This window comes from Neovison vison, chromosome X (assembly GCF_020171115.1).
Source record: "Neovison vison isolate M4711 chromosome X, ASM_NN_V1, whole genome shotgun sequence".
In the NCBI taxonomy this organism is placed as follows: Eukaryota; Metazoa; Chordata; class Mammalia; order Carnivora; family Mustelidae; genus Neogale; species Neogale vison.
The window spans coordinates 1,876,693-1,903,164 of NC_058105.1; the positions used below are offsets into that span (position 1 = coordinate 1,876,693).

General features: G+C 60.7%; 1 protein-coding gene across 4 annotated transcripts in view; it reads right to left on the reverse strand.

Moving 5' to 3' along the window:
* ATP2B3 (ATPase plasma membrane Ca2+ transporting 3) overlaps nt 1–26,472 on the reverse strand; it is a 55,886-nt gene that overhangs the window by 17,389 nt on the left and 12,025 nt on the right. For 3 of the 4 annotated variants that reach the window (XM_044235251.1, XM_044235254.1, XM_044235253.1), the window contains exons 2-18: nt 21,834–22,169; nt 17,242–17,439; nt 16,875–17,132; nt 16,463–16,588; nt 15,666–15,791; nt 12,981–13,022; nt 11,724–11,888; nt 11,175–11,389; nt 10,306–10,548; nt 9,655–9,896; nt 7,425–7,659; nt 5,307–5,486; nt 5,100–5,187; nt 4,440–4,546; nt 3,756–3,947; nt 1,894–2,107; nt 521–732 (exon numbers count right to left, since the gene is read on the reverse strand). In XM_044235251.1, the coding sequence (XP_044091186.1) occupies nt 521–732; nt 1,894–2,107; nt 3,756–3,947; nt 4,440–4,546; nt 5,100–5,187; nt 5,307–5,486; nt 7,425–7,659; nt 9,655–9,896; nt 10,306–10,548; nt 11,175–11,389; nt 11,724–11,888; nt 12,981–13,022; nt 15,666–15,791; nt 16,463–16,588; nt 16,875–17,132; nt 17,242–17,439; nt 21,834–22,041 (3,051 nt within the window). In that variant the 5' untranslated portion in view covers nt 22,042–22,169. Of the gene's footprint in view, nt 1–520; nt 733–1,893; nt 2,108–3,755; nt 3,948–4,439; nt 4,547–5,099; nt 5,188–5,306; nt 5,487–7,424; nt 7,660–9,654; nt 9,897–10,305; nt 10,549–11,174; nt 11,390–11,723; nt 11,889–12,980; nt 13,023–15,665; nt 15,792–16,462; nt 16,589–16,874; nt 17,133–17,241; nt 17,440–21,833; nt 22,170–23,722; nt 23,742–26,472 lie in introns of those variants that run through there. The other variant, XM_044235252.1, reaches the window with a different exon arrangement.

Here is a 26,472-nt window from a genome sequence, read left to right on the forward strand (position 1 = left end):
ACTAACCAATCCAGAGCCTACACTCCGAGCAGCCCCGTCACTGTACTATCCTGTCCAGGCTACTGCTCCTGCTTTAATTACTCAGGGCCAGGACCCAGACCACCTGAACCCCAAGTGTTTCCCAGAAATTACTTATCCTCAGCCAGCTTGCCCCATGTAAGTTTCTCCTCTAGAAACCACAGTAAAGGCTCCTAGCTCCCCCTCTGTCTCCTGACTGACTGGGGGCTCCCCTGGTTGGACCCAGCCATGGGGACTATCCTGGCCTGTTGCCATCACTAGACCTCATGTTTTCTATTAATACCCCCCATTTTTGAATGCTAGGCTTCTCCGGAAGGGTTGGCTGTGCCACGATGTTTTGAAAGTGGGGAGAGAGGATATGCGGTCACAGGCAATGCTGGCAGGGGCTGGGAAAGCAGGAGGGGCAGAGGCGCCTCTGAGCGGGAGTGGCAGGCCGCTAGCTGGGGCGGGGCACGGTCCCCTGCTCTCCCATCTGCTCTAAGAGTGGGGTCGCTCCTCCTACCTGAATCGCAAAGGTGCCGAGGACGATGGTGCAGAAGATGGGGTTGCTGAAGATGCCGTGAAAGACATTGCGCTCGCCGTGGATCTTTCGGGCGTTGATCTCGTTGAAGAGCTGCATCATGACGAAGGTGTTGAAGATGATGGTGTAGTGCTCCGAGGGCGGCGAGTGCAGGGGTGCATTCCTTCCGCTGTCGATGTCGAAGAAGAGCTCTCCTGCAAGCCAATGGGTATGTGGCAGGAGCTGAGCCCCGAGCAGACAAGGCTCCCAGCCGGTGCCACCTGAGGGATGCTGGGGCGGGGGGCTCTGTGCCGGGCACGAGCCGAGGGAAAGTCTGGACTCTCACCCTGCAGCGCGAGCTCGCAGCCAAGGCCCGGCCCATGGCTCTGCTGCAGAAAGCGCGGGGCAGAACGAAAACGCCAAGACAAACCGTGCATGCCCGCTTGAGTTGGCTGTGGGCTGGGGAGGCATCCGAGGCTGTGGGCTGGCCCTCCTCGGCCCTGTCCCTAAGCCTGGACAGCCAGGCAGAGGCCCTCAGGCAGGGCGCAAGAGGCTTCTGCTCCCAAGAAGTCAGAGAACAGCCCACTGACAGGAACATTTTCCCCAGCCCTGACCCAGACATTTGTGGTCCCGCCCCACTGTGACTCCTGTCCCTCAGCAAGCACTGTCCTGGAGGGCGGCCCTGGTGGCTCACCGGAGTGCCCTGACATAAGGGAGAGGGACCACGAACAGATAGACCGACAGACCCCGCCCTAGTGCGAAAGACGGAAACTGCCAGATAGAGCAGCAGCTGCCGAGCAGCCATTGGTGACTCCCCGGATGACCCTCTCTTCCTGCCCTTGCCCCCTTCTTGCTTCCTGACCCTCAGTCCTCCTCCCCCTTCTCCTCTCTCCGTCTTCCCCTACCTTCCTGTATCCCCCTTCGGCTTCCTCCTCCTGCTCGTCCCCATCCATCCTCTCCCTTTGGCTCTCCGCCTCCTCTTGCCCCACTCCCTCCTTTGCTCCGGCCTCTCCTTCCTCTTCTCTGTCTTCCTTGCTCTGCTTCACCTCCTGCTGCCGCTCTGTCTCCTATCCCTCCTCTTCCCTCCATCTCCTGCCACCTCTCTTTTCTCCTGATGCTCTTCTTCCCACAGCTTCTAGCTGTCATTGTCCCCTGGAGAAATGGTCGTGGGATGCGTGCACGGATGGGTGAAGGTTGAGACGCGCTGTCTGCTCTATGGAGCCGTGGACGGTTCCTCAGAGGCTCGGGGGGCCTGTGACCCCTCGCCGGAGCACACGCAGAGAGCGACGGCAGGGAGGGGTCCTCAGGGGGACCTGGGTTCCTGGTGATCATCCGTCCCTCGCACCACCAGACGCGACGCCCTGGGGCGGACTTACCGACGAACAGCAGCGTGAAGATGATGGCGAGCTGGTACACCGCGTGGCCCAGGATGTTCTTCATCATGGTGCGAGAGATCAGGGGCTTGTCCCGGCCATACGGTTTCCGCAGCAGCAGCGCCTCGGTGGGTGGCTCCGTCGCCAGGGCCAGAGAGGCAAACGTGTCCATGATCAAGTTCACCCACAGCATCTGCACGGCTTTGAGAGGAGAGTCCTGTGGAGAGGAGGCAGTCACCCTCACGTGGACCCACGGCTCCCAGGCAGACACTCAGCTTGGGGGCCGTGTCACTGGCACGAAGTGCAGCGAGTCCGACCTTCCCAGAAAACTGTGACATCCCCACCCCTGTTGTTACGGTACATAACACGTTTTCGATTCCTGCTCTTAAAATATTGCCAGTCTCCTTTCTCCCACGTGGTAGCAGTGACCCAGGAAGTGGGCTCCCGACAGTCAGTGGGATGTTCACAAGCCCGGTTCTGGGGTGTGTTGCCCCAGACTGCAATGGGTGCTCTCCTGAGCTCCTACACCCAGGGGGTCTGCCCTGCACCTTCCTTCTCATCACCTCCGAGTCGGTTAGAAATAAGCCTCACAGGAGGGACACATACTGTGATTCCATTCCTACGAAACTTCCAGAAGTGACAGATCCACAGAGCCAGAGAGCAGGTGAGTGGATGTCAGGAGCTGGGGGAAAGGAGAGGGCATATCAGCTTTGGTGGGCATGGCACCGCGAATGCACCGAGTGTCACTGAACCACGTACTTCCAAGTGGCTGTTACAGCGCCTGGTATGTGATGTGAATTTTATCTCCATTAAAAGAAACTTTCAAAGGGAGACAAATTCCGGACACTCACTAATGGGGAGAATTGGACTGTGGAACACAGGGAAGAGGGGTGCCTGGGTGGCTCCGTCGTTAAGCATCTGCCTGCGGCTTGGGTCATGATCCCAGGGTCCTGGGATCGAGTCCTGTGTCGGGCTCCCTGCTTGGCGGGGAGCCTGCTTCTCCCTCACCACTCCCCCTGCTTCTGTTTCCTCTCTTGCTGAGTCTCTCTGTCAAATAAATAAAATCTTAAAAAAGAGAGAGAGAAAATGGGGAAGAGGCTCCTCCAACGGATCAAACACGGAGTTCCCGTGGGAGCAGCACTCACCCTCTGGGAGAAGCAAAAGGTCCACACAAAGCCCTGTACACGCATATTCATGGTAACGTTATTCATAGTCACCAAAAGGTGGAAATGACCCGAATGCCCACTGATGGAGGAAGGGACAAACAAAACACGCTCTCTCCAAACAATGGCGCTTTATTCTGCCATTGAAAAGAACAAAGTGCCGCTCCGCGCTGTGCCATGGATGGACCTTGGAAACACGATGCTGAGCGAGAGGTGCCGGACACAAAAGACCACATGTTATTTGATTCCATCTGAATGGAATGTTCCAGAATGGGCAAGTCTGTAAAGTGAGAAAGTAGTTCCAAGGGGGCCCGGGACTGGGGGAAGGGGAGTGGCGGCTACTGGGGTTGGGGTCTTTTCAGGGGCGATGAAAATGTTCAGGACCCACGGTGAATGTATGAAATGCGACCGAAGTGTGTCTACCCTCAAATGGTGAACTTTTCGGTATGTGATTTTTATTGCAATTACAGAAAAAAAAAGTGTGCAACAAAGGAAAGTCCCGGCTCTCGCAGCGAGCCCCCTGGCAGGCCCTCATCGGCCACACTCCTGAGGGTGGGGTCTCCCGGGCTCCATCTCCACGCCGGGCTCCAGGTGCACAAGGCAGGAGGGGTCCGGGAAACCGGCTGCCTCCTGCAGGCCCCCTGGGCTTGTGGGAGGGAGAGCCCAGGATCCTCCTTGGGCACAGCGGTCCCCAGTGCCCACCTGAGTAATGCAGGCACCCGTGAAGGCCACGATCACAGCCACCACGTTGACGGTCAGCTGGAACTGCAGGAACTTGGAGATGCTGTCATAGACGTTGCGACCCCACATGACGGCCTTGACGATGCTGGTGAAGTTGTCATCAGTCAGGATGATGTCTGAGGCCTCCTTGGCCACGTCAGTCCCTGCGATGCCCTGGGGGGGGTTTGCACACACAGTGTCCATGGGCCCCTTCCCCAGCCCCCATGATCACTCAACCCACCAGAGCCTGCCGCCTGACTTGGCTTCCAAACAAGGCTCCCCACCAGCTGGAAACAGATGTTCTAGTCCTACCCCAAGCGGCAGGTCGCTACAGAAGGAGCTCCAGGAGGCCTGGGCGGGGGTGCCTTCGGCCACACAGCTCGGGGCTCACGGTGCCAGCAGGTGGCGGTTTGGCCACCTTCTGGGCCCCAGACTCTGGGAAGGACTGGCCTGGGTCCCTAGTGCCTGTCCACGGTGGGCTACCGTCAGCGTGGCAGAGCACAGGTGCTCTTTAGTGGTGGGGAAAGGGGCCGCTGGATTTCTGCACAGCTCGCTGTAGAAGGCTGCGGGGCCGGGGCCGGCCACCTGAGCAGCAGGGCTGGGATTTGCAGAGAGACGCGAGGCCCTACCTGGTGTGCTGCGCCAGGTCAGTGCTGGGTGGCTTACCATGGCAAAGCCCACGTCTGCCTTTTTGAGAGCTGGCCCATCGTTGGTGCCATCCCCGGTCACGGCCACCACCTGCCGCTGCTCGCCAGTGTTGCTGTCGATGATCCCTGGAATGTAGAGCGGGGCGTCTGTGCCCTGGGTTCCTGCCTGGGGACTGGAACCAGTCAACCAATGCTGCTTGATTCCTGGTTGACTCGGGAAACCCTTCGAGACTGTGACTGGGCCAAGTGCCCCCAGTCCTCCGTGCTTTGGCCACCTTTGTGGTGAACTCCCTGGACCTTGAGCAGCGAGGTGGTACCTGGGGGTGGGACTAGGTGGAGGACAGGGGCTCAGCCCTCTGTGGCTTGGAGAATTGTCTCCCTCTCCTGGGCCTCAGTTTCCCCATCTGTTACAATGAGAGGCCATCCTCTACTGGCGTCTTCCACTCATGCTGTTAGCCCGGAGAAGCCAAGGGGTGGGCCCTGGCATGTCAGCCGTCATTACCCCCACTTCCCTGACACGGAGACTGAGATTCAGCACGTCCGTAGCCCGGGACCCCACTTCCTAGGCAGGCCCTGGAGCCGGGCGTTGGGAGTCTGGGGGCGGACCACAGCCAGCCAGGGGCATGGCACCCCAGGCGGGGGAGGGGCAGCGGCGGGCCAGCATGGGCAAGCTCATTACCTTTGACCAGAGTATGTTTGTCGGTGGGAGATGATCGGGCGAGGACCCTCAGCTTGGGCCACACCTTGTCCAGACGCTCCTGTTCTATCTGGGAGAGGGAAGCACATAGACGTTGCAATGCCTGGATTGGGGGTGCTGAGCAGAGGTTGGGGGAGAGGTCGCCAGAACCCTGGACTGAGTGGGGAGGGCAGCGGGGTCGGGAACTACCTCGCCCTTCTCGTTGCGGATGCGCCGGTTGAATTCCTTCCCCTCCAGGCACAGGAAGTCCTCCCCGGGCTGGATGATGCCACACTTGGCCGCAATGGCTCGGGCTGTGTTGATGTTGTCCCCAGTCACCATGCGGACTGTAATGCCAGCACGCTGGCATTTGCGGATAGCTTCGGGGACCTGGAAGCGACAAGAGAGGTGGGTGTGGCCTGTGTCTGGACTGTCCCCTCTCTTCCCAGATGTGCAGCCCCCTTGCCCAACCATGGTCCCTCTGAAGGGAAAAGGGGCTTGTCTGCTTTCCCGCCGGGTCCACACCGGGCCGGGCGCCTTCTTCATTCTCTCAGCAACCCCCCTACCCCTGGGTGCTTCCTCCATTGGGCTGGGCCCCAGGCCCCGATGCCTCCAGTAAGGGGTGCCTTTGGAGTCGTGTGAAATGGAGACCCAGAGCTGCTGAGCCCCGTCAGCTCTGGAAGAATTAGAAAGGAACCTGTGTCCCCAGCCTCCCTGCCAGATGGCAAGCTGATGGCAGGCCTGTCCCTTTGGGATCCTGACTTGGGGCAGGCTCCTGTCTATCAGCTGGCTCGTGGCCACACTCTGGGCCCCTCTCACTTGTCCCCCTTCCACTCTGCTCCTTCACCCAATATAAACCCTGAGGCGTTTAGAGCCATAGGCCTCACAGGATAAGGTACTGTCCCTACTCGTTAGTGGACATGGAGCAAGAGGAGGGGCGCCGGCTAGGGGTGGCGGTCAGGGTCCTGGGAGTACGGGAACACTGACCTCTGGGGTCTGTGGCACATTCTGACACCCAGCCCCCTAGGAGCAGCACCGAACGCCAGCCAGGGGCCTGCAGCCATGCAGGGGTGTGGGGGGGCGGTGGCGGGCAGCTCTGTTTGGAAGGGAAAGGCCGCCAGGTCTGCGAAGGGCAACGCAGCTCTGTGCGGACACAGGCCTCCTCCTCTGTGCCTCAGTTTCTTCCTGTCCCCGTGCTCTCCTAGGCTGCTTGCCACACTGTCCCCCTTAGCTAGACCTGTCCCTCTGGGTGCTGCTTCCTCCCAGGCAGGCTTCCAGTCTCCTCGGAACACAGGGGTGCACCATCACCAACGGCCCGCGGCCACCGTCCGGATGTAGCACGCACTGACTTTTGAATCGACGGTCTTTGGTACCCGAGCCAGTGTGTGAATGCAGACTGTCTCCTGAAGGAGGGCCCAGAAGATTCTCCTTGCTAGTGTCAGCAGCCTTAAGGGTGGCTCATGCACGTTCATGTTTCCAGGCTAATCAGTGGGATCAGGGTGGCCCCTCCCTGCCTCACCCTCTTCCTGTGGGAAGATCCACTCCGGGGATCTCCCGTCTTTATGGAGCAACAGGCCTCCCCACTGTTCCTTTGCTCTACGGCTTGTTCAGCTGCTGCCCGGTTTCTCTGTTCCCTCTGTAGAAGAGCTCTTGGTAAAGACGTCTACACAGGTCAGCTTCCGGCCTAGACCCTTCCTCCATGTCCCTTTGAAGGCTCCTGCCCCCATCTGCCCTAGCTGTGTCCTCACATAAGGATGCTTCTGGAATCTCTCTCCTGCCAGGACCTTCCTTCTGCTTTGAGCACTCCACTCCCACTTGACGTCTCCATGGGGAAGTCCTGAGCCTCACTCGGCCCCAACCAAGTCCTTGACCGAGGACTGCCCCTGCCCCTCAAACCTGTGTCCCCTCGGACTCCCAGCCCAGTGATGGCTCGGCCATCCACCCGCGTCTCCGAACCAGAGCCCTGGGAGTGGGGCCTGACCCTTCCCTCTCCCTCGCCACTCCCTCCAGCCCATCAGTCCTCGGGGGTCACAGCCGTCAAGGTTCTATGGCGCTTTCTCTCACCTGGTGGAGGCAGAGCACGAGGCCCCAGGTGGGGGCGAGGGCCCGACGGTGAGGGAGATCGTGTGTGCCAGGGACGTCTGATCTGGAGAACCCCGAGGCCCTGCCCTGGCCCACCTTTCCTGACCTTTCTGGACTCCAACAGGAAGTAGTGTGTAGCAGGGAAGGCAGGAGAACGAGGCCGTGCTGTGGAGGCCCGACGGGAAAAAGGGCTGCCCCTCCACCCGTCCAACAACCTAGGCTGCTCGCGAACGAGTGGGTGGCTACCTCGGGCCGCACAGGGTCCTCGATGCCCACGACAGCTATGCAGGTAAGGTCGCCCACGACCTCGTTTTCATTGTCCCAGTCGGGCTCCTGAGTGGCAGAGAAGTCCCGGTAGGCAATACATATGGTGCGGAGGCCATCGCAAGCCATGGGCTCGATGATCTTCTTCACCATGTCGTCCCGGTCCCGAGGGCGAAAGCCGCGCAACTCACCGTTGCTATTTAAGATGTTGGTGCACCTGGGGCGGGGACACAGCAATGCGAGTTGGTGCGAGTGAGGCGCGGGGAGCTGGAGTCTGAGTCCTCCATCCTGCGTGGCAGGGAGGCTACTCCGGGAGGGAGGCATTCTGCTTCTGCGGGGCCCCGTGTCCACCATCCCCCCATCCCAGCCGCTTCACGTTCTTTCCAGAACCTCAGGATGGGACTTGATTTGGGAATACGGTTGTTGCAGAGTTAGAATGAGGTCATACTGGTTTATACTGGGCCCTTAATCCCATCACTGGTGTCCTTATAAAAAGAGAAGAGGACACATCAAGACAGAGGACAAGGCAACGGGAAGACACGGGCAGAGATGGGGGCGACAAAGCTATAGGCCAAAGGACTCCCTGACTGCTGGCCATTGCCAGAAGCTGCAAGAGACAAGGAAGGACCCTCCCTTGGCTTCTGGAGCCCAGAACTGTGAGAAAACGGGTTTCTCAGGAGCCTGGGTGGCTCAGTTGTTAAGCGTCTGCCTTTGGGTCCTGGGATGGAGCCCTGCATCAGGCTCCCTGCTCAGTGGGAAGTCCGCTTCTCCCTCTCCCATTCCTTTGCTTGTGTTCCCTCTCTCATTGTGTCTTTCTCTGTCAAATAAATAAATAAAATCTTAAAAAAAGAAAGAAAGAAAGAAAACAGGTTTCTCTGTTTTTAAGCCGTCAGGTTTGTGGTTCTTGGTCCCGGCAGTCCCAGGACCCAGAAACTCACAGATGTGGGTAGGCGAGGACTTCACTCGTGGAAGTCTCACAACATTCCCAGGACAGAGGGAAGTATTCGTGTCGTCTCCGTGTAGGAGGGAACGGAGGCTCTGGCAGGGGAGTGACTTGACGTTCACATGCCAGCAAAGAGCAGAGCCAGGGCCCAACTACAGAAACCAGGCTTTTAGCCCGAGAAGAAGGGAAGCACGGAGAGAAGGTTGAGGCCTTTGCCCCTGGGATGTGGACAGATGGCTTCAGGGAGGAGGTGGCCTTTGCCCCTGCGGAGTCTGTGCCTGGGCAGACTTTTGAGGGAGAACATTTGAGTCTTAGCACGGGACTCGACAAGAAGGGTGGAGTATGGGGGTTGGGGTACTTGGAGGCTTTATTGGGCTATAAGTCACAGAGCTGTGCCACCGTCACCAGGACCAATTTTAGAACATTTCCATTACCTCTAACAGAAACCCTATGCAAGCGACACAAGAAATAAAGAGATAAACTGAAGTTCATCGCTGGAAGATACTGGTGAATCTGGGGATGAATCAAGAGGGTAAAAAGGGAAAAAAAATCCAATTGGCAGAGTGAAGGGACAGCCTCCGGGGTGAGAGTGGATATTTACAAACCAGGCGTGTTACGGACCGAGTGTCCGGCATAATCGAGAGCTCTTGCAGCTCAACATAAAAAACCCATAAACAATGAAACAACAAAGATGCTCTGCTCAAAGATGAGCAGAGGAATAGCTTTTTCTCCAAACGGCCATGGAAAGGTGCCAGCATCACCGGCCGTCAGGGAAGTGCAGACACAAGCACAGGCTGCAATAACGATAACAGTGATGATAATTATGAACAGAGAATAACACATGTCGGTGGCTCCTGAGAAGGTAAAACTCTGTTCCCACAGGACCCAGCGCTTCCCGTCCTGGGAATAGGCCCTGCAAACACATATGCACACAAAAACGTGTCCACCCCTGTTCATGGTAGTGAGTGTCCACGACAGGCATATCCACAGAGAAAGGAGATGAGCGGCTCTCAGAGGCTGGGGAGGGGAGGTGGGAGTGGCTGTTTGAGGGGGACAGGGTTTCCTTTGGGGGGTGATGGGAACGTCCCGCAAGCGCCATGACAGCGCACGACTCTGGGAATATACTCTATATTTGGGAAAGCGATTAAAGCGGCCGATCTGACGTTCTGTCCACTTTACCGTGATAGCGACCCCGGCAGCCCGCATCGTGGGGCTGGCCGCCAGCCCGTGGGGTGCCCGGCCCTAGGTTGGCCCTCGGCGCCCGCTCACTTTTTCAGCAGGATCTCCGAGGCGCCCTTGCTGAAGAGGCGGAAGCCGCCATCGGGCATGCGGATGACCGTGCTCATGGACTTGCGCACGGAGTTGAAGGTGTAGACTTTGTAAAGCTTATCTTCCGGAATCTGCTCCCGTACAGGCTGGAAGTCCCGCTTCAGGTCCAGGACAAAGCCCAGCAGAGCACACTCCGTCTTGTTGCCCACTTGGCGTGGGAGGGCGCCTTCTTTCTCTGGAGGCTACGAGGCAAGGAGGAGGTGCATGGCGCAAGGGGGCCCGAGTCTACCCTCCCCGCCGCCCCTAGGGAGCCCCCCCGCCTGGCTGCGGCCGCCTTGTTGTCTCTAGGGACACCTTGTGTGGCAGGGAGCTGAGGACGGCTTCCACGGGGACTAGATGGGCAGGCTTCCCACCAGGCACTGGGCTTGGAAGGGGTTTCTAGATGCTGCATGTTTTGCCCAGCAGCCAGAACAGGAGTCCAGAAATGAGGTGGAGGCCAAGCAACATCCCAGAGACCACTGTAGCTCTGCCACAGGTTCTCCGGAGAGCCGAGGGAGGCTCTGGGGACAGCTCTTGCTGCAATTTCGGGCCTGGCCCCCTTCCTCCATCCCACCCCAGCTTGGCCCAGCCGGCTGCTCGCTCCCTGCTCACTAGTATTTTGGTGGTGTAGGCACTGTTGATGGAGATGGCGTGGACCAGCAGGTCGAGGATCTTGGGGGTCAGGGTACTGGGGGCTGGAACTTCTTTGTAGTGGGTGTCCCCAAGGTAGGACTGGACCACGGTCATACGGTTGGTGGTGAGTGTGCCCGTCTTGTCTGAGCAGATGGCAGTGGCATTGCCCATGGTCTCACAGGCATCCAGGTGGCGGACCAGGTTGTTGTCCCTCATCATTTTCTGTGAAGGGCATAGATAGGGGCTTGGGTAGCCTGCTGGCCTCAGGAACATTGGCCCATGGGGTACGGGAGCAAGAGGTTGTCAGCATGTCATGTGTGACTCTGTTCTGCCCTACTGGCTTTCCGTGTGGCACTGACAGCCCGGGTGTGGGGGGGGGGGGCTCAGGCAGCTGCTCCATGTCCTTGCTGCTGGGCTGGTGGGCTGCTTGGACTGGTTCAGGCTGGGAGGACTCTCATCAGATAGGCCAAGCAGTCAACCCTGGGAAGCCGCTCTCCCCAGAGCACAAGTGGGGCCTCCCTGCTGCCCAGGACAAACCCTCTAACCCTAACCCTAACCCTCTCAGATCATCCCCAGTCTGTGCCATCTCCCACCCACTGTCTCCCCGTGTCCTCAGCCCTCTTCTTCTGCAAGTGACACCTGCACCCTCAAGTGCCTGCCCTCATCCCACTGATGTCAGGTCCATCCCACTGCCTGCCCGCTTTCCAGCACCTCCCTTTCCCCTGACTGATCCCAAACTTTCTCCAGCCCATGTCACACCAAGCTGCTGAATGGCTTCCAAGTCCGCTTTCTGGGTCTGTATCCGCGCATCAAGAGGTTCTCATTGCAATTGCGTTTATTATTATTACCTTGACGGAGTAAGCTAAGGAGATGGTGACAGCCAGAGGCAGGCCCTCCGGGACGGCCACGACCAGCACCGTGACGCCAATAATGAAAAACTTCACGAAGTACTGCACGTAGACGGGCGTGCACTCGGCCAGCCACGCCCGGCCGTCCACGACGAAGGTCTCAATCACGAAGTAGAGGACCAGGATGATGACAGTGATGGCGGACATCACCAGTCCTGCGGGGGCGGGGGCGCAGGGGCCACAGGGGCCACAGGGGCCACAGGAGGTGGGGTTGGGATGGGGAGTGAGCGGGGTGAGGGAGGGAGAGAGCAAGAGCGAGGGAGGCGTAAGGGAGGCTGTCAGCTCCGGCTGATGCACCCCTCCTGCGGCCCAGCCGTGTGGAGGTCTGGAGCCCACACTCTCTGACTGGGGGCTGCTATAGACCCTGATGGCCACGGCTGGCCCTGGCGGGTCCCCCGACGGCCTGGCCCACAGGACCCCTAACAGCCCTTTCCCGCTCCCACTTGCTCTCCGCGGCCCCGCCTCGCTCGCACCCCGCGGTGGCCGCACCTGCTTTCCCGATCTGCACGGCCAGCTTGGTGAGCTTGCCCTGCAGGACCGACTTCTCCTTCTTGGGCACGCTGGCTTTCTTCTTCTCCCGTTCCTCCATCTCCCCGCCCTCTGCGCTCTTCAGGGGCTGCATTTCCATGGCAACCGCCCCATCTTGCTTCTTAGCTGCACACGGAGGAAGCCCACAGCCGAAGTTAGGGTTGGGGGGGTGGGCAGCTATAAAGGAAAGCCGCGCTCCCCGAGAGGAAACAGGGTTGGGGGGGGTTCTCTATTTTCTGAGTATGACATAGCCCAGGGGCTCTCTCCTCTCCCTCCTGTCCCCAGCAGCCCAGGCCCTCCTGACCGGGGTGGGAGGCTCCGGCGCTGTCCTTGCCGGGGCAGATGCGGTTCTCCGGGGACCTCCCAGGGGAAAGAAGACAGACACAAGCACGAGGAACTTGGGCATACAGACATGGTGGCCAGTCCCATAAGGCCCCAAATCTTGATACCTGACAGCAAGGGCCTGGGGCCCAGGGAACGTTCCAGAACCTTGAGCTGACCCACTAGCCCACTGGTGTCTGTTCTCCCACCTCCATGTCACACATCACCCGCCGTGTCACGCCGCTAGCTGCTCCGTAATGCTTCCGGTCTTCCCACCCGTGCCTTCTCCCCATGGCGGCCTGAGACCCCTCACCACGGACTGCTTTCCCCAGGAGCCTCAAGCCAGAGCCCACGGCCTCACTGATACTCACTCAGTCCCCGGCCAGCAACGGCCCCTCTCCAACCCGGCCTGGGATCGTGGCCGCCAGGCTGCCCCCCACCCCGACCCAGCCTCAGCTCTCCTCTGAACTCCAGGTTCCTTGTCGGACCCTGTCTTGGTCTCTGGGTCCCCGGGTCCCACAGGGCACCGGAGTCTTGCCCCTGGGTCTGTATCTCTGAACTGTGATCTTGCTTCGGCTACCTTGGCTTCCCCAGTACCTGCGCCTGACCGTGGACAACCCCCGGCCCGTCGCGGAGTCTCAGCGCCTACCAGGCTGAAGGGAAAGTGGGCATCGGATGGCCACCCGTCACCCTGCCTCAAAGGTCCGGCTGAATTGGGACGCCCATAGGCCTAAGCCTCAGTCGCCTGGCCAGGAAGCCAGCTCGCAGGTGATTCCCGTGGGTTTCTGGCCTCACTCAAGTGCTCTGCGGGTGCTGCTCCCGGAACTGAAGCGGGGGAGCCCCCCACCCTGGGCCACACCCTCCGCCGCCCCACCCTGTGCGCAGGGCGCGCGTTACCTTTGGTCTGGCTGCTCTCCATCGCCCCGTCCTGCTGCTTGCCTACAACAGAAGAGGAACGACACACACGAAGCCTTGAGAACATCCATGTGGTCCTAGCACATGCACACGGGACGGCGGGGCACGAGGACACAGACAGTGAGGCCAGAGAGCACGGTGGAAAGCGGGGAGAGAGTGGAGAAGGCTCCGGGCCCCCTATTATCCTCTGATGCCCCATCACCACCTCTCGGCAAATGGGCGCCACACTCGGGGCTTCCTGACTGAGGCCCCAGCCCTCCAGTGAACGCACCCCTCCCCCCGTGCCAGCCCCGGACAAACTGTGGGCCATGTGTGACCCGGCAATGGGAGGCTTCTAGAAAGCCTACCACCATGTGGAGCTGGAGCTGCCAGCTGTCTCGTCCCAGCTCTGTCACCTTGAGCAGGACCCCAAGCTTCGATGTGCACTTGCCGCAAGAAGCAGCTCGAGCGCTTTACCTAGGGGTCCCAGCGGCTAGCCCTATGAGGGCTTTGGAGGGACAAAGCAGCGAGACTCTAGAAATCTGCCAGCTTCAGGTGCCCGCCCGGCACCTGGGTGCTGGGCACCTAGCCCTGGAGGAAGCGACATGCTGTGGGACGCGCTGGGTCCCACGTGCACCTGCGGGGGTGGCCGTCCATGAACCTGCGGGGTGGCCGCCGCAAAGCCCGCAGCTGGGTGCTTGGGACTGGGGCAGTGAGTGGCTTCCAAGGCCAAGATGGAGAGTGCTGGTGGGGAGTTTGCCCGCACCCAGCTGGGCTGCGGCATTGTAGGTTGGGCCCTCTGTGAGGGTGGCGACATTCCAAAGGGAAGATTTCGGGGGGCAGAGGAGATGCCTGTAGACACACGGTGACCATACAGCGCAGTGAGGTGTCGTTGTTGCAAACTCTGGGGCCGTGAGGGCCCGCCGAAAGGTCCGAGGCTGCAGACAGGACCCAGGGAGGCCTCTAGAGGAGGGAGGGGGTGTCCTAGTGCACTACAGGAAGAGGAAGACAGAAGCCAAGGGAGGGGAGGAGGGGCAGGAGGACATCCCAAGCAGAAGGGTGGCTAGGGGTCAAGGCCGAAGGCAAGAAGCTGGTCGGAGGGAAGCAGGTGGGTCTGGAGCACAGGCCTGACAGACACAGTCGAGAGGCAGCGAGGGTGAGAGCGCGGGAAACCCAGGGAAACGCACCGGGAGTAGCCGCTGCAGTGGCTCAGCCTTGGGCGGAGACCTTGATGGGGAATTGTGGGTGCTGCCGCCCCTCCCCAGACCCTGGCTAGCTCTGCTCCCCTCCTGGGCCCCCCTCAGGGTTCCCGTCCTCCAGGAAGCATGCTGGTGAAGGTGCTTGGCCTAGGGGAGCTGACGGAGAGGGGGCAGAGGAACCAGAGCCAGGGCGGGAGCTGGGGGTCCCTGGGGTCCCTGGGGTGGTTTAGTCAAGGTTGGTGAGGAGGGGCCCAGAACTCAGCCCTGAAGACCACCGACATTTGACGGCCAGAGCTGGCGGGGGGGAGCCCATGAAGGAGGGGAGAAGGAGCACCCCGCCAACAAGCCATCATGGTGTCAATGGAGGGACCCCAGGCAGGGAGCTCGGCTTCCCGGGAGGGAGGGTGGGGACTCCAGCCCAGCCCCAGCGGAGGCCCAGGGCTGACTGCCCTACCCGCCTGCCTGCCGAGGCACCCTAGTGAGCTCACCGTGGGCGGCAACTAGGCTGAGCCCTGCAGGGAGAAGAGGCTTGGTGTGGCAAAGGTGGGCAGGGCCCATGGAAGCTTCTGGGCAATGGCTGGTCATCTGTCTCCTCTCTCACTGCCTCCAGGAGCAGGGCAGGCTAGGGCTGGGGACACCAGCACATCCTTCCTTGCTGACTTGCCCCTTTGTTGCCTGTTTTCTGGTTCTGGGGGCCCTGACTGACTGAGCGGGCCTGGTGGCCGCAGGCTTCCAGACGTGCTCTCCCCACACATGTGCGGGTTCTTCGTACTTCTTGTGGGCCCGAGTGAATTCTCTCCGAGGCACACATCTAGAAAATTCCGCTCCCCACCTGGTTTGACTGCAGGAGCAGCCCGAGGGAAGACCCAGGTTAGAGCAAGGTGAGTTGTGAGCTGGTTCCAGTCCTAATCAAAGACGATGGTGGCGTCCCGACTCTGGGGCTGGGACTCTGGCGTGGCGGTGGCACTGAGGACAGCCATGCCTGGGGCACATAGCAGTGGCAAGAGGAGGCAGCAGGATGGCCATGTGCTTCTGGGGAGTCCAGTCCATTCTGCTTGGGAACCTTCTACCTCTGGCCGTATGACCCCCCCTTTCCCTGGCTGCCATGTTGGTGGGGTCCCTTAGCACCTTACTGGTGGTGCCCTCCCAAGCCAAGGTGGCTAGCCCCTGTCCCTCCAACCCCATCCCCGCCCAGCCAGGGCACTTCCCCCACCCTGGCACACACTTCCCAAAGCCTTCGGGGAATAGCTGCCCTTACACAGAACTGGGGGCCCTGCCGACCTGCTGGCTCTGGGACAATGACCCCAGGAGAGGGGTCCCCGAAAGGAATCAGAAGAGCGGGTATCACCTCCCACCCCTGAGGGCTGGCTCTCCCTGGAGCTGGAGTAGGGGATTAGGCCAGCAAGATATAAAAGAAGAAAGAGCAGGCTGCAGAGACAGAGGGCCAGCCCCTGCTGGCACCGGGAACTGGAGGTCACCGCTTCCTTACCTTTCTTATCCTTCTTCTCCTCTTCCTCTCCACCAGCTCCAAGCAAGGTAAAGATGATGCCTGTCTGGGAGTTCACACCAACGGCAGTCACCACCATTCTTCCAGAACCTTCCATGACATGAGTACCTGGCAACACAGGGGAACCAGGACAGAGATTTACTCTGCCGGTAGGAGGCATGCTGAACACCTACAGTTCTCTCGCAGGAATCCCAGAAGCAGGGACTCAGTGTTTGGAGGCCCCTGGGGGCTATGTTGACCCTAAGACTAGGCTGAAGCCTCATTCCTGGCTCGGAGGGGACCTGGAGGCCCCAAAGGAGCAGCTGCTTTGCCCAGAGGCCCAAGATGAGGTTCTCTTAGGGCCCATCTGGGGCCTCCAGCCTCTCGGTGCTGCTTCACACTGCATTTGCCGCTGGGATAAACCCTGGGCTAAGCCCAAACCTTCTGGAAAGGGGACACTACCCCCACTGGCTCTTCTTGAGTGTTTGGGCGGGGGAGGACCACAGCACTGTGCTGACCCAGAGCCAGGCCTCGCCTCTGGGGGCTGTGGTCGGGAGATCAGGGGCTCTTCAGGGCTGGGGGCACCCCCTTCCTGTCCCAGTGGCTGGAGCTGTCCCCATCATGCCTCCCGCAGTCTGCTCTGGCCCCTTTTGGGGACAGGGCAAAATCTTCAGTCTCTTCGACCAGAAGGGCTACTTAGGAGGCCCCGGTTGAGCGGGTGGCCGGCCCAGGCGGCCTCCAAGGCCGTGCAGCACCGAGCTGGTCCAGGAGGTGGCCTGGCCAGTGCCCGGAGGCCTCACCTGACAGCAGCATAGGGTCCTTGTCCGCTGATTTGCGCACGTGATCCGACTCGCCGGTCAGGGCGCTCTCGTCGATCTTGAGGTCGTTGCCTTGGATGAGCACGCCGTCGGCCGGCAGCAGGTCTCCTAGGGCCGGCCGGGCAGCCGGAACCACAGGCTGCGTGTGGATCCAGGAGGCCCCCTCCCTGCTGCCTCCCCCCCTGCCTCAGGGGGTTCTCGAGCCCAGTGCGTGGGGCCCGCTTCTCTCAGTCTCCTCCTTTCTGGGGAAGACTCACCCAACCCAGCCCCGTCGTCCGGCCCTCCGGCTTGAACTCCCACCTTCAGCCCCTGTGCCCCCACAGGCGAAGGCCCACGTGCTCCTTGGCAGGGGGTGGGGGGTGGGCGGGGGAAGGCCCGCCGCGGAGGCACTCACCGTACTTGACCTGTGCGATGTCCCCCACCACCAGGGCAGCCACAGGGACCTGCAGCAGCTGGCCGTCCCGGATGACGGAGAACCGCTGCTCCTGCTCGATGCGGCTCTGCAGGCCCCGGAACTGCCTCTCCTTGCTCCAGTCGTTGAAGGCCGTGACCAGCACCACGCAGCTGACCGACAGCAGGATGGCGGCTCCCTCGATCCAGCCGGCCTCAGCCTCCCCTTCATCTTCCGCCCCGGCTGACACGTTCCCGCATGCTGTGCCCGAGGACGGCAGGGAAGGATGGGGTGCCGGGACAGTCATGCTCTGGTCCCTCGGCTCAAGTCCCAGCCCTGCCCTCCCGTGGGCCCCCCCCTCCCCTCTCACCTTCGCTCTCCTCTCCTGGTGGTGCGTAGAAGGAAAGACCCAAGGAGACGACGGCGGCCACTTCCAGGATGATCAGGGTCACGTCCTGCAGCGCCTCCCACACCAGCTGCAGGAAGGTCTTGGGTTGCTTGGGGGGGATGAAGTTCTGCCCGTAGATCTGCCTGCGCTTCTCCAAGTCGCTGGCGTTGTTGGCCAGGCCTGGGGGGTGCAGGAATGCAGAGCAGGGACTCGGAAGAAGGATGGCTGAGACCAGCAGCACGCAGGCCCTGCCCATTCCTGCCCCGCTTGCCCAGAGCGCCCAGCCCTGGCCCCTGCCCGAGAGCTCCTGGAAGGCGGACCGGCCCTGGCCTGGTGCCGCAGGCCTTTCCACAAACTCCGAGGGCACGTATGTCCAGCTTCCCGGACACAACACACAATGGTGTGGGGCCCCTAGTGGGCCCGAGGGCCAGATCCTCCCCCCACAGGCCCAGGGGTGTGGATGGGGTATGTTGGGTCCCTTCAGAAGGGACAATGACAGCCAACATGGGGAGCAGACAGAGGGGACCCAGCTGGGCCTGGGATGGGAACAGCCAAGGCTTTCCAAGGGGTGCAAGGCTTGGTAAGAGACTGGGCTGGAGGGGCCGGGGGTGCTGTGAGTGGGCCGACGTATTCATACCAACCCTCCAGGGTTCAGAAGAAGAAAGGGCCTCGTACCCATGAGTCGGAGCTTTTATTGGCAACCCAGGAGTCCTGTGCTGTCCTGGGCACTCAACCCCAGGCCAGGATGGCAGGAGCCTCACAGAGGCTAAGCCACCCAGAGTGGGGGCACAGCCAAACTACGTGTGCTGGACACAGAGCGTTTATCGTCTGACCCGATCTGGGGGAGGGTGGGCTCCAGCCGCCCAAAGACCTTGTCTGTTTCTGTTCCTGGCACCCACGGCACATCCCATCCCTGCCCTTCACCGTGTCCCGCAACTCAGAGCACCTACTGCCTCCTATGGGACTGCACATGTGGCAAGTGGGAACATCTATAAGGCTAATGGGACTGTTAGTGATTCGTGCTGATGCCACGGTTTCCACTGGCCACCAGGCTGAGGACGGAGGACAAGGAGGGTCAAGGATGACAAAGCCAGTCCCAGTGGGGACTCCTTGTGGCCGGAGCAGATAGTGCATGGTGGAGGAGGGCTTGAGGGGCTGACAGGGGCCTGGTCTAGACTTTCAGAGCGCTGGGAGGCCCCTCCACATCCCAGACAAGCTACTGCGTTGGGGCTGGGACGGAGGACTCAGAATCAACACCCGCAAAGGGGCGAACTCTGGCATCTGGAAGCTGGCCCTTACCTTACTTTTCATTCTTGGGACACTCCACTTTCTACCCAGGCCTGCACTGAGTCTTCTGGGCCTCTCTGCCTCTAGAGCTACCAAAAACTTCCATGTGGGACTGACATCCAGGTCACCTCCTCCCAAGGCCAGATACCCACTAGGCCACCTTCCCCTTAGGTAAGCAGATGGGATCCAGTCCCCCGGGCCTGCCCCCCAAGTGTCCAGCCCCACACTGACACCTAGTGGACAGATGGTTGCTTACAGTTCCCAGTCCTGAGGAGTTGCGCCCCCTTTGGCCTCCTGAGAGGGCAGGGAGCAACCGGCAGGGCAGATGGGGGTGGGGGTGCCACCCTATGAGGTGCTCCCAGCTGGCTTGGGAAGGCACACAGGACCTGGCCCCCAGGTGACTTGAGAGCAAGGAAGGGCTAAGTGGAAGGACAGTGGGTGTCCACTGGGCGGGGACATAGGGCTTTGGGGGAGGGACAGGGTGGGACCCCACTGAGGCACAAGGCCTGACAAGAGCCTGGCATCTCCCTAGCTGGCAACGATCACACACTGTGCCCCTCACCTAGCAGAGCCGCAGCTGTCCCTGCCCTTCTCCCTGGGGCCTCATTGTGCCTGGGCCCTGCTGGGGCTCAAGTTTCTGCAACTTTCCAGCGGGGTGTCTGGAGGAAGCTCAGGACCTTGGCTCCTAGGGGCTGGGGTCCTAGCTGAGGGCCTGGGCCCCACTCCTGACTGAGGCCTGCATCTTTAAGCTACAAGACATATGACACGTAGGGTAAGTACTAGGGAGGCACTATGAACCTGGCTCTCCTAGGCCCCTAGGATATCCACGATCCCAGCCTGAAAAAGGGCACGGGGCCCCATGGCCCTGTAAGTCTGCATCCTGCCTACCTTGCCCGACATGGCTTGTCCCGTACAGAAGCCAGGACCTTGGGGCGCCTTCCTCCGGAGCAAGCTTGCTCCAGTGCTTCCTCCCTCCCCCTCCCTCCCTCTCTCCCTCCCACCGTCAGCCTGTTCCTTGGCCTTGAGCTGCCCTTGATGCTCCACCAATGCTTCTCTCTCCCTTGCTCTACACCAGCCCAAGGCGTGGTCTTCCTGCCGGGCTCAGGGGTCCCGGCAGCTGCTCAGGTGCTCACGTGGGCACCAGAAGGCAGGCGCAGCCCCTCTCATTCTAAGCATGTGTCTGACCAGCAGGCCCCCAGCGGTGGCCCAGGGCCAGAGCACTGGGGCGGGGGCTGGCTGGTTGGCATGGACACAGATGAGCGCCCTACCCAGAGCTGAGGCCAGATGCCATTGGAATTGGATTAGGCCCACATCGTGTGGTTCCTGCATAATCTGCCCTCTCTTTTCCATGACTGCTGGTAAAGTCCAGACAGGGGAAGGGTTGGGACCCGGGCCCCTCTAGGGGGCTTACCACTGAACTTGGCCCAAGACCCAGGTTCCCTGGCTTCTGGAATCCTCTTGGATAGTAACAAAGGTTGAGTCCATTGATGTGCTTATGGCCAGGAGCAGCCGGAATCTCCTCCCCCAGTACACCACGCACCTCCCTAGACTCACCGCCTTCCCCAAAGCACCAATCTGCCTGTACACCTTGACAGGGGATTGATGTGGGGGCCTGGGGATGTCGTTTTGGGAGGGGCCCAAAGCCGAGGCCACTGTGTCTGGGCAGGAGTAGGGACATCTGGAGGAGCATTCCGGGGCCAAGGCAGCAGGTGCGGTGGGGGCTGGGCTCCCGGGCTTGGGGATGGGAGGGGTAGTCTTCACAGTGACCATGCTTCGTGGTGGAGATCAGGCCCGGCTGGATCCCTCTGCTGCGGCCAGGCCGCCCACCTGGGCGCTTGCCCTTCTCCATGCCTGCCCCTCCACAGGCACCGGGCAAGCTCCGGAGAGTGCTGTGGCAGAATCAGGCAGGTTCCCAGGGGCCTTGACATTTTAAATATTTAACAAGGCCTGACAGGCAGAGGAAAGAGCTGCCAGCTGAAGCCCATCTGCTTCCTTTTATCTGGGAGAGGCCATAGCCCTTGTGGCTAAATGGCCCTCCACCCCAGCCTCCCCCCTAGCCCCAAATCCCTGTTGGGAGGGGTAAGGAAGAGGGAAGGAGAGAGATCCCTCTGGCCCTGAGCCAAGCCATCTGCCCCGGTAACACAACACACCAGGCTGGGTCCTTTTAGAGCACAAGCAAGAGAGATCCAGGCGGCCCTGGGGAGGCCAGAGGCTGGGAGTTCCTGGCCTGGCTGGGAGGGAACCCTCTCGCCTGGCCCTTGGGCCCACCATGTCCTGGGTGGGCCATCTCTGCCCCCTGCTCCAGCCCATGTGGCCCCACAGATGGATAGGGCCAGGGGGCAGGGGACGAGGATGATGACCAGGGCCTGGGGTACACAAAGGTGTGACAGCCGCGATCGATCAGGGTCGGCAAGCAGGCCTGGCACTGGGCTGGGAGTGCCCTAGCAGAAAAGCACTGGAACTGCTGGAGTCGGGGGCCAAACCTGGCTCCTGGGGGTCCCAGCCTCCTGGCAGACGCAGGAGGCAGGGCTGGGAAAGGCTGGTGCGGGGCAGGCCAGAGCTTGGCCTCCAGAGCAGGGGGGAAAGGGCTCCAGGGCAGCGGCAGGGACCCAAGATGGCCACTGAGCCTCTGCCTCTGGAACCTTCTAGAGGAGGTTCCTCAGCCTCCTTAAACTCCCTGCAGGAGCTCCCCTCAGATCCATACTGCCCCAGGCTTGCTTTTCTGTGGCCACTGTGCTCAGCACTCGGCTTCGCTTGCTTTCCAGAGAGATCCCCCTACACACTTGCCTCCTCCTGTGCCACTTAACTGGACATAGGGCTGAGCACACAGGGCACCTGGGACATACAGACAGGGGCCCTGTCTTCCTCCTCCTCTGCGCTGGGAGGCTGTCCCACCCCATTTCAGAAGAGCTTCTGGGGTTCCAGCTGGGGGCCCAGCCCGCATGCTCATGCCGACACCGTGCTGTTTAATCCAAAGAGGCGAGAGCAAGGAGCTGCTGATTACGGAGGGGCTCAGGCCACAGCTCCTCGAGGACCCCCGGTGCGCAGAGGATGACCTCCTCGTCCCACACAGAGCATCTCTTGCTGGGGGTGGGGGTAGGGCACGGTTGCTACGGGAGGGCACAGTCAGGGTCAGGAGCGCCACCTTGGCCAGGCCTGCCCTGGAGAGGGGATATGGAACATCTTCAGGATGCCCCTTGAAGACAGGGGCGGGGGTGTCAGATGGCCATGACCCTATGTCCCTGGCACACACGCGGCCTGCGCTGGGGCTCTGCTGGCAGTCTTACCCTCTGTGGGCGAGGTCTTCAGCCTCCTGCAAAGCCCACTGACATCCCCGTAGGCTTCTTGGACCTTCTGCAGCGCCTCAGCCCCTCGGAGCTCCATGAGGGAACGCAGCTCAGCCAGGGTACACCCAAAGCCACCTGCTTGGGGGGCCTCCCGCTGTTGCTGGGGCTTGGGGTGGAACTCGATGGAACTGTTGGCCAGGTCGCCCATCCTGCCTGTTGTGCCGACCTCGTCACAGGCACAGCCTTGGCTAGGGGCAGGCGGCCACCAGGCGTCCTAAGGTCTGGGTGAAGTGTTGTGGAGGGAGCTGTGGTGGGGACGTGGCTGAACACGGACACCTGGAGAGAGGTGAGAAGCCAGGGGTGAAGTTGAGACAAAACTGAGGTCCACTCTTCCAGAATTCTCTGCAGATCTGCACTCAGCCTGAGCCATGAGTTGCTGATTGCAAAATTCACCTCCGAGGCTGGGCTGGTGGCCCTCATGCCCTGCCAGGCCCACCTGGCAGGCCAACCCCTAGTCTTTCCCGGCATGAGCACCCAAGGCAGGAGGACTTGCCTAGGTGGGGCAGGAGGAAGCCTTAGTATCTCCCAGAAGCGGTCTGCAGCCACCTCTGAATCCCTCTAGGAATCCCCACTGAAGCAGAAGTGATGTGTTGGGGTTGAACGGTAGCACAGTTGTGGGGGGGTTATCCGTGCCACAATTCTCCCCATGTCTCTGCCCCATCCTGAGTGAAAGCTTTCACACTCCCTGCTCTCGCCTGATTAGGACTGGCCCACCATGGCAGGTAGAAATCCCCTACAATGGTGGTGGCAGCGGTCTTCTGGCTCAGCCTCTGTGGCTCATGGTTTCAGGCTTGGGGCTGCGCGGGGTCTGGGAAGCAGGCCAAGCCGCCATGGACAGGGCCAGCTGGGAGCCAGGTCAAGGCTTAGTGTGCAGGGTGTCTCTGCTGCCCTGACGGTGCCTGGTGGGCTGGGGTCAGAAAGGTGGGGTGGCCTGGAGAGAGGAGTAAGGAGGGAGAAGGAGGGCAGGAGTGGGAGGGGAGAGGGGGAATAGGGAGAAGGAGGAGAGGACACATAGGAATAGGGAGAAGGTGGACAGGGCACATAGGAGAAAGTGGGAAGCAGCCACAGGTCACCGGTGACTCCACAGCACGCAGCCATCTGCTCCCCTCCATAGCCTTCTGCCCCGCCAATGACGGACTCATAGGACCATTTCCATATGCCTATAGCCCCGAGGAGCCTCAGGACACATGGGGGCCTCAGTTCCCTTAGACACTGGCTCTGTGTTGTCAAGAAAAAGCACCTACCTGTGAGGTCTGGGACGCAGAGAGGCAGCCCAGAAAATGACACAGTGGTCAACATTCTTTAAGTTTGGGCACCTAAGTGTTAATCCTCCAGGCTCTCCCCATGGAGCAGCCTTCATGGCCAGAAGATGTGGGAACAAAATGGCAGACAAGAGAACACACGGTCCTCTCCAGTCCCGTGCATCTTCCCACAGCCCGTCCTTCCGGTTTGCCATCTGACAAATCCTTACTGAGCATCTACTATGCGCCTGCACTGGCCGTCTGTCTGGGGACCGAGAGGTGACAGGACTGAATGGATTCTTGTGCTCTCTGCTTGGGACACGGGTCCCCAGCGGAGGAAGGAGCTGACAAAGAAAATGGTTTCACTGCAGGGGAGGCGGTGGCCAGGGAAGGCCTCGTGGAAGGCGCACATTGAGAGAAGAGAGCCCGATGCTAGCGAGAAGGCAGGTAAAGGGACAGGTCGGAGGGAGCCGGGGGTTGCAGATCCCGTGGGGCCACCAGTAACATGGGCCATCACAGAGCACAGGGCTGCCAGGTAGGGACAGACTGGAGGGGCAGAAGCCGGGACAGTGCTCCTGCTGGGCACACCTTTCTCTGAGCGCGGGCGCCGCTGCCATGTCTCTCCCTTCCCAACGCGACGACCTGGGGGAACTAGCAGTGCTGGGTCCGCATCCCCAGCGGAGGGGACAGGGTCTGGTTCATCTGTGCAGGCACTGGTTTCAGCCCACCAAGAGGCACAGGTCGCTCTGGAAGAAGGCCCCAGTCCAACAGGGCCGCTGGGAGAAGACCAACCAATGGGCTGTGTGAGGTGTGAGTCCAGGCAGGGCTGGGGGTAGGGGGGCATTTAGCAAGAATGTGCGGCAATTGTCCCCGAGCCGAGTCCCAATGCTGTCAGCCCAGGAGGTGGGCGCCCCCTCCCAGGCTGAGGCAATGGCCACGCTCACCCCAGGCTCCAATGCATCTGACAGGGAGGCCACTGGCCTACATTCTACACCTTCCACTCGGGCCCCAAGGCCCCAGGGGCCAGCTAGGTGCCTGCGTGGCCCCACAGAGCTGCCTAGGGACTCCCTGGGGTTCTTTCGAGAAGCGAAGCCAGATGAATGATTTTGTTCCTTTTTGGAACCCTTTTAGCTTTCTGACCTCTATACCCACTTGGAGAAGACTCGGTTGGAGGGTGCCCAGCCCCACCCAGATGGCATTCGAGGGCTCCGGGGGGTGACAGAGGAAAAGATCCGGAGGTGGGTGGGCTCAGGGGCAGATGCGGGTGGAGCTCACACCATCATCACCTGCTCATGCCCGAGGCACAGCCCTCTCCTCCCCTACCCCTCCCACAAACAGGGCTCCCCGAAGGTGAGTTCTGTCCTCCCCTCCTGGGCCCTACCGTGGTCCCAGCGCGGCCCTGCCCTCGGTTAAGCAACAGCAGTGGCCCAGACAGTCCCGCAGGGTCCTTGAACTGCTCCGAATTGCTGTGCTGTCATCACTGGGCCTACGGGGCCTGTGGTGACTCATGGTAAGGGAACCAGGCAGGGAGGCGAAGCCTGACCTTCTGTGGGACGCAGGGCGCTCCTGCCCTTACCACTTCCTCTCAGCTGGCGCTGCTGCCCCTCTGAGTTTCGGTATCCCCTGGCACCCCACCCACTCGCCCCCAGCCCCCCCGACCCCTCCATCTCCCACCTCATCGGTTTCCCTCCTGTCGGACGGTTTGTCACCACCCTGCTCTGAGTCACTGCTTCTCCTGGCTCCCGCACTGCCACTCTCGCTGCCTCCAAGCTGCACTGGCTTCTGGAAAGCCCCACACCCTGTTTCCGCCGGGGCCTCACACTGGCATACCCGTGGCACCACCCGCCCTGCCCCAGTGCGCGGCCCAGCCAGCCCCCTGCGCTCCGGACGCACCCTGCCCTGCACGGCCTTCTGGCCCCGCTCTACCTGACGACCTCTGACAGACAAATCTGAGCGGCAGTGCAAACAGAACATTCTCCACAGAGCCTCTGCCAAAACCGATCGCTGATGAGTCTGTAATCCGGCCACTGTCCCTATCCCATTCTGCTCAGCATCGCAGTAACCTGTGAGCGTGTCTTCCCTGCTCTTGGGGTCGCAAGCTTTTTGAGACAGGCAGTTATTGAACCGGCAGGAAGTCTATTACACGGTCAGCCCTAGGCAGGGACGGGCCCTGGAGGAGTCAGTGAACAGGGGCCTTTTATGGGGGATCGCCATCCTGAAGAGCACAAGAGAGGGACGAGGCTCAGGAATGCCTTGGCCCCCAGCAGGTCACTCTCCGTGTGCCCAGGGGCTCCACCCAGGTCTGGGCGTGGGGGTCCCCTCTCGGGGAACACCGTGCTTATGCTAATATTCCTCGTCTTCATTCACTCTATAGGCAACAGGGCAGACAGGAGCCATCAGTTAAATCAAAGTCTGTCTTGTGTGACTGTTGGCTGGTGTGGAGACCAAATGGCATATACTATTCTGGGTTCTCTTTAAGCCTGGGCAATTGCCTCCCTCATTCTGAATAAGGACAGTAGCCATCACTGGAATGGCCAAGAACAGAAGTGACTGGTCCTATCAGTTCTGCAGGCCTGACAGAGACTTTCTGGCCTGGGCTGGCTGCCTAGAACGGTTTGTAGGCACAAAAGCGAAGGGAACGTACCATTTTGGTACTCTTTCATCTTCCAGACCTTAATTGGCTTAATTGAGTTGCAACCCTCCACAGAGACGGCCTCGTGCCTCCTGAAATTTGCTCGCTCCTGGCACAAGGCTAGTGTACGGATCTGCGGCAGGTTCCCTGGCCTGCCTCCCTCCTGCCCTGTGACTTTCAGGCCTGTCACACAGCTGCCACCCTGACGCCGCCTGTCCCCAGGCCCCAAGACTCTCATGGATCTGATGGGAAACCCACGAGTCTTTATGCAACTCATAAGCAAGGGGGCAAGAACACAGCTTTCCATTTCACAGATGTGGATACTGAGGCTCAGGGAGGCTCAACGATCCCAAACCTGCTGGCCCTTCCTCGCCGTGTTCCTGAGGAGAGTCATGTCACTGGTAGCAACTAAGCCCCTTGGCTGCCAGGAGAGAGAAGACTTGTGCTCCCCCAGGGAGCCTGGTCCCATGTTCTACCCAGCCGCCTCCTCCATGTGGGCAGCCCACCCTCACCTTTATGGAAGGGACAAGGAATGGGGAATGAAATCCCATGAGTCACAGGGGGCAACGCAATAGAATTCAGCCTGTTGCCAAAGGTGGCAGCCCGGTCCGCCTGGAAGCCAGTGCTCACTGCCACCAGTGTGCAGTCACTGGGGTCCGAGTGGGCATGTGTCCCCAGGATGGGCGCAGCATGGCTGGCAGCACCA